The sequence below is a fragment of the Gossypium arboreum genome, chromosome 6, assembly GCF_025698485.1.
Source record: "Gossypium arboreum isolate Shixiya-1 chromosome 6, ASM2569848v2, whole genome shotgun sequence".
Classification (NCBI taxonomy): Eukaryota; Viridiplantae; Streptophyta; class Magnoliopsida; order Malvales; family Malvaceae; genus Gossypium; species Gossypium arboreum.
In genome coordinates, this window is record NC_069075.1 from 135,791,938 (window position 1) to 135,798,786 (window position 6,849).

General features: G+C 34.4%; 1 protein-coding gene across 7 annotated transcripts; it reads right to left on the minus strand.

The window, feature by feature from the left end:
• Window positions 1–1,314: 1,314 nt before the first annotated feature.
• Window positions 1,315–6,585, minus strand: LOC108486717 (filament-like plant protein). Of its 7 annotated transcripts, none has more exons than XM_053030193.1 (5): window positions 6,343–6,585; window positions 5,116–5,275; window positions 3,902–4,097; window positions 2,349–3,781; window positions 1,315–2,215 (listed from the first exon to the last, which is right to left on the minus strand). In XM_053030193.1, the coding sequence occupies exons 2-5, from the start codon at window positions 5,224–5,226 to the stop codon at window positions 1,814–1,816; spliced, it is 2,142 nt and encodes a 713-aa protein (XP_052886153.1). In that variant the 5' UTR covers window positions 5,227–5,275; window positions 6,343–6,585; the 3' UTR covers window positions 1,315–1,813. The 7 variants fall into 7 exon arrangements, with proteins under 7 accessions (XP_052886153.1, XP_052886151.1, XP_052886152.1 ...); XM_053030191.1 differs by having other exon boundaries at window positions 5,636–6,585; XM_053030192.1 differs by lacking the exon at window positions 6,343–6,585 and adding an exon at window positions 6,050–6,329.
• Window positions 6,586–6,849: the final 264 nt, after the last annotated feature.

The following is a 6,849-nucleotide window of genomic DNA, read 5'->3' on the forward strand; positions in this document are numbered from 1 at the left end:
TGAAACTTTTTAAAAAAAATTAAGAACCTAAAAAATAATTTTACATTTTAGGGGGCCGGGGCCCATGCCAGCCTCCTGCCTTCCCCCTGTTTTTACCCTTCCTTTTTATAATTTTGGTTAATTTTATCTCTTCATTGTATGACTTTTTTTTATATATATTAAGTAAACATATTATGTATATATTTTTCTAAATTTATTATAATATTTCAACTTAATATATTAACAAAAATAGATAAAACTATTGGTTATCATATTTAATATAAATAGTATATTAAGCAAGTTAGTTGTAAGATGTCTAATAAAATTATAGTTGGAATTGAGATCTCATCCAAGAGAAAGATATCAAATATCTGGAATTTTTTTTTGTGAATTATATAAAATGATTGGGAATTATTTGATCTTCTTTTTCCAAGTAAGAGGCGAAACATAATCAATTTAAACTTAGATAAAGGTGAATTGTAAGGCATGAGACAACCCATGAAACTAATGAAGGATTACTCAAAAAGTTAAAAGATTAGTAATCTGTTTTAAAAATCAAACAAATTCGATATTATACATACTTGAGGAAGGTAACCAAAAAAAGAAGAAGAAAGAAAATAAGCTCTTTACTTTTATCACTTAGGAGCCATGCGGGATGAAAGTCTCATGAGAGAAAAAAGTAAAGGATCCTCTTTTCGACTTTGACTCTACCACTCCAGTCGCATTTTATGCTATTTTTCCATTTCTATAGTAGTATATATAGGAATAGATACATAATGAGATTTAAGTTTCTATAATAAAATGAGAATATAAGGAATCCAAAGGAAGAGCTCTATTAGTTTCGTACCAATATCTTTTGGCTAAGGTTAAAGAACTAAACTTGTAGGGACGAAATTATAATAAGGATAGTTTAATAAAATATATTTTAGATAATATTATATTCTGTAAATTAAACAATAAAATTTTAAGTTTCAACCAAATAAACCAAACAAAAAATATAAATTACCTAAATAATATAATATATAATCTTATTATTAAAAATAATCTTACATTCTATCTTCTCCAAATATACATAAATATAACCTAAAATCATAATTTTGAATACTCACTTCAAGCAGCAGTCTTTGTTCAAATATGTAACTTAGGACCTAACGTCTAAATCGGGTTGTTTTAGCAAATTTATGGGTTCAATTGGACCTACCAGCTCCATCAATTGGTCAACTGGTCAATTGCTTCATCCAATGTCACCTAGAAACTAGAGTCTTCATATTTGAATTCATAAGAATGATTAAAGAAACATGTGCTCTTTAATTACATACTTTTTTTGAAGGATCATTTATTACTTATTCCAAGAACAATGAACATTTTATATTCCTGCTTTGGGAAATTTAGAATCCAATGAAAAAACAGAATCCAATGGTACAACAGAATCCATATCAAATTACATGTAACCATGCAGGCCAGACATAAACTTCATTTGCAAGCCTTCATAAACAAAGCACTGCAGCAAAACCAACAATATTAATTTCTTCCTTTTTTCCCAAGAAACTAACCACAGTGATTAAAATGGATTAGATGATCAACCACAACTAAATAACTTCTTAATAACTTGAAGGAACTTGCTGTATTTTTCTTCAAAAGATGGAGAAACTATAGCCCCAGGTACTGGCAATTAAGGTTCTCAACTTCAAACTTTGTATCCAGAATCCAGACAACCATTCATTTATATATGAGACAACCTAAAGGTGAACTAGTTAATGGTGATTAACAGTATTTAACCACTACCTTTTCAAATGACAAATGATTTCTTTGGTTTTACACTAATCTAAATCTCTTAAATTTCTAGTTGGATCCCATTCTTACTCCGAGTGAAAAATTTTGCGAAACCATTTCGGTTCTTCTCTAAACTGGCATGAGTTGATGACACAATTGAAGACGAGGATGAAGATGGCGGTGTGTTGCCATTTCCATCATTCTTATTTACTTGAGGGCTAGAATGGTCAGCACCAACTCTTGTTGACTCTGGATCTGCTTTAGGTGAATATGTTTCATTAGAATGTAACTTCCAAGGTTCACTGGATTTCGGAATCAACGACACTCCTCTAGAGAACTCCGGTATGCTCGTGGTGTCAATTAAAAAGTCTTCAAGTGTCGCAAGAGATTTCAGTTGCTGCCCTAAAGATGCTATTGTTTTCTGACACTCAGCAAGTTTTCCAGCAGCAACAGCCAAATCCTCCTGCCATTGGGTCTCATGACCATCAGAAAGATGCAACATACCATAACTTTTAACACTCTAATAAATTCGATAATTGCATAGAGATGTCTTATGCTAGTGTAATTTCATCAATGCATGAAGCCTGAAGAGTTACCTGTTTTATCTTCACTTCAACGTTCGAGTTTGCAGTTTGCTGGAGCTCAGCTTCCTGTCTCGTTCTTGAAAGCTCTTCTTCCAATTCTTGACACTTCACTGTAATCTCTGCTGACAATGCCTTTTCCTTTTCAACTTCTGTTTCCAATGAACCAACCTTTGCAGACATCATCCGAGCCTCTGCTTCAATGCTAACAAGTTGAGACTCGAGAAGCTGCTTTGACTCATTTGCATCAGCTGAAATTTGCACTGACAGTGCCCTTTCCTTTTCAATTTCTGCTCCTAATGCATCAATCTTCGCTGACATTGTCTCTGCATCTGTTTCCATGATACTGAGTTGAGACTCGAGATGTTGCTTTGCTTCACTTGCCTTGCTGAGCTCTCTTTGCAACTCCTCCAATTTTAATTCATTGTCCCTCAACTCTAGTTCCGATGCTTCTAGACTTTCTTGACTTTCGGCAAGAGCAATTTCTAGTTCAGCTTTCTCGGCTTCTATCTTCTCCAACTTCTCTTCAAGTTCTGTTGTTTGATGAATCATGGCTTCAAGCTCAGCCTTCAAAGAGCTGTCACCATCATTGGATTGTTTGACTGTAGCTTTTGATTCAAGACATTGATTTTCATTCTTGGTATCAGGTAATGCAGCAAGTTGCTCCATCTCAAGAAAATCGTCCATGAGATCAATCTCAATAGAAGAACTAGGGACATTTCTGTTGATGACCTTTTCGTTTTTGAATTGATCAAGTTCAGCAATTAAGGCTGACGCCCATGAGTCGGAACAACTAGGTTCTCCTTTGTTTGCCTCCAGGCCACTCATCTTTTGGGTATCAGTGTCCACCACATGCAGCCGTTCTCCGCTGTCGGATTGACTACCCATGAAGGATTCAACATTAATTGAGGAGGCAGGGGATTTACAGTCATTTGTGAAGGACAATTTAGAGCCTATGGCTTTGAGTCTTCGGCATTCTGCTTCAAGCTTTGCGGCCCTCTTTATGCTCTCTAAGTGTTGTTTACTAGCTGTTTCAGCTGCTTGGGTGCTTAACTCCCTTTCAATTGTTCTGATTTGCAACTCTTCTAACTGAGATGAGAGCTCAAGCTTGAGGGCTGAATTTTCCTGCTTCAAAGCTTCAAACTTATGCAAAAGATTGGGACTGAAGGGAGGAGGGGGCTCAGACTTAACAGATTCGGCTTTATTTTGGAGCTCAAGCAACTGGCTTTCGAGTTCAAATTGGGTAGTTTCCCAGTCCCGGGTAGTCTTTGCGACAGCTTCATTGATCTTCTGCTCCTGCTCCTCTCTTGCTTGTCTTAACTGCCTAACACATTCCTTAAGAGCTCCATCAAGATGAGTCACCCGGTCTTCCAATGCTGAGTTTTGCTGAACTGCAGTCTCTAGTTTTTGCTTTAATACCACTACTTCATTTTCAGCTTTTTCCCAACCTGAAGTTCAATAAAAAATATAACTAGATTATAGTAAGTAGACTATAACCAAGAAAACAAAGATGGACGGAAAAGAAAAAGAACCATTTAGAACAAGTTCCCAAACTTGCAAAGTAATACCTGCAATAGCTTCTTCGGCAACTTTGGCATGTTGCTTCACCAAATCCTCTTTGGCACTAACATTTACTAGAGCAGCTGATAATTTCTCTGTCAAACTCCTAATGCTATCATTAACTTCTTCAGGAATGGCTGAAGCTTTTGACGACACTTCCGGTGATTTTGTGCAATCATTAGGTGATGATGCCTTGAAAGCCTCCTGATTCAACAAATTAGAGAGATGAAAATCAATCTGAATTGGAGACAACCAACTGGATCTGGTTCAAATTAGAAAATTATCTCCTTAATAGAAAACTCGGGCACAATTTCAACTCATCGAAATATAACTGCTTTAAGCTTTATTCTATTTTCTATTTACATCTGATTGAAATAAGCATATCTTTGGTGAAGACATCGGGTTATAATTTTTCCAAGAATACAATTTGAGAGCAAAGCAGCTCAGACCATCTCAAAATGGAAACATGGAAACTTTAGCCGGAGATGAGACTGTAACTACATTGTCTCTACCTGTCTTGTTATCATGCTTCACACGATGCTTTCAACCGACAGGCAACATGTACCTTTAGAAAATGCCTACTGAATAATCATGCAGGTTGCTTTATATCAACTTTCACCTTGTTCAACTAAAACTAGTAACTTTTCATTTTGGACAATATGCTTAAGGTATCAGATTAAAAGATGCATTACCCAAAAAGATCATTTAATTTGTGCCCTCTAATCCTAATGGCAGCATCACTCATTGCACCAAAAGCACCTTAAAACACAGTTTTAACCTCCCAATATGCTTTCCTCTACTTGATATTACTTCTTTTGCCTAAGTAACGGCAGAAGAACTTCAAGCAATTGATAGGTAACTAACATGATTATCAGATGAAATAACCCCATTACCCCCATTAATGTCTTACTATAGATATATCAACTTGACAAGAGAAATAGAAGACAACTATGTTGAAAAATATGAACTGTAATTCAGTGCTATAAGGAAAAGGAGCATAAGTCGAAACTGTCATCAAGGAATTTCTGGCAGTTGAAAAAGAGAGATGGATTCATACGAATGATATAAACAAAGTTAAGCATGAATGATACAAACAGAAACTCTCCAGAATTCACATTAATGGGAGCATAGCTAAAGAATCTAGTAACTAAACCATGAGAAGAAGAAAGAAAAGTATATAAGCTAAAATTGATGATGATTAAGGATGAGATTATCCAACTACCTGATCATCTGAAAATCTCTCGGACTGCGACGATATTGATCCGGAACTTTCAGTTTCACCAGGACTTCTCTCAGAAGACTTCCTCTTCCACAACCAACTCTTTTTTTCCATATCAAACTCCAATAGTCCAACAGCAATCAGCTCATCAAGGACTGTTCATCTGCAAACACAAAGACACAAAAAAGGAAAAGAAGCAAATCATTGTTCGAATGTCACCACATAGTTACCAGAAAATCAATCTTCTCAAATAAAGATAAGAAGGAACAGCCTAGGACAAAATCTATTTCCCTAAAAGAATATGAGCAAACCTTTAAAAAGCAAAACATTTCAACAATCTAAAACATTAAAAAAAAAAATCAACAACATTTCTGGGTTTAATATTCTCTCTCAGCTTTGCTTCAAATCTAACCCTCTTGTCTCTAACTGTCTCCACTCTCCAGCCTAAACAGCAATTGATTGAACTTTTAAAGAACCCCCAAAAAGCTCTTTAAATTTTATAGACTGCGGCAGTTTTAATTACCATCAATAGTACTTTGAAATGTACCGTAAAGAAAGCTCACTTACTTGAATCACAAAACTGGAACTACCCATCTAATTCTATCAAATCTTTTAAAAACCACACTACCAAGAAAAATAAAATATAATTAATGTAACAGTAGCTGGAAAAAACAAACAATAAAAAAAAGGTCCCCAAACTTGAGGTACAAATCAAAGCTAAAAAAAGCTCAAAAAGCTGTTCTTTAAAGTTCAGCAAAAACTAAATAAAACCCAGATATGCAACCAACTGAAAATACCAAATAAAATAAAACAAAAGGAAAATTTTGAAGGAATGAGAGCAGCTGAACTGACCCAAATCAAATACCTTTTGAATAGGATTCAGAAAAGAAATTAAAACCCAAAGTTGGATTCAGATTTAAAATCTCAGTGTTAAAACCTTAAAACAAACTCTGGGAGGAAAAATCTCTGGAATGTCAGTAGCTAATCAGCTAAAAGAAAACAATACTCTAACAAGGAACAAGCTTTTAGATAATGCAGGCTTCTATATTTCTATTCTATTTCTTGGCCTTTTCAATGCTTTTAAATTTTTTTTTTCTTTGGGTTTTGTTTTTTATTCAAATTAATATAGTATAAAGGTAGATGGAAAGATTAATAAAATCTTAAATTCAAGTTTTAAAGTTGGAAAAGTGCTTTGTCTGTTATTTAAAACTTTGATTACGGGAACATTACCATCCTTTTAAAAGGAGTATTAAAGTATTAAACAAAAGATAAACAGCATGTGATTTCTGAATGTGATGATGAGTTTAGCCTCAAACACAAGGACCAACTTTTTTCAGCTTTTCCTGTTTCTTGCTTTTTGGTCCTTAAATCAAATTACTTTATTCATTTAGTTTTTGAAATGAAACTGGGCTTCATCTTCCCTTAGAACATTAATGGAGGCTTTAATTGAATTTGTCTGTTAAATGAATCTTTGTGTGTGTCTGTCTACTGAGTGTCTCAGTCTTAGCCTTTGCTATTTTTAACTGTTGTCTTCTGTGTGGGTTTGATTCATTTCATCACACGGTTCAAATTTGGAGAAGAAAATGTTGCACTTATACTTTCTTTCCGATTGATTTATTAATTAAATGGAAAAATATTTAAATATTATGTTAGTGAGTCGATTGAGTATAACTCGATTGATATGTGTATTACTATTAATATAAAAATACGTGAGTTCGAATGTATTGAAGTGTATAA

What these genes read in the sequence shown, in the direction of transcription:
- LOC108486717 (XM_053030193.1), bottom strand. Translation starts at nt 5,226, where the DNA reads ATGGAAAAAAAGAGTTGGTTGTGGAAGAGGAAGTCTTCTGAGAGAAGT. An exon ending in TGCCGAAGAAGCTATTGCAG is followed by an intron (nt 3,782 to 3,901) that starts GTATTACTTTGC and finishes ATTGAACTTCAG; the next exon opens with GTTGGGAAAAAGCTGAAAAT. An exon ending in TTGAAGTGAAGATAAAACAG is followed by an intron (nt 2,216 to 2,348) that starts GTAACTCTTCAG and finishes ACCCAATGGCAG; the next exon opens with GAGGATTTGGCTGTTGCTGC.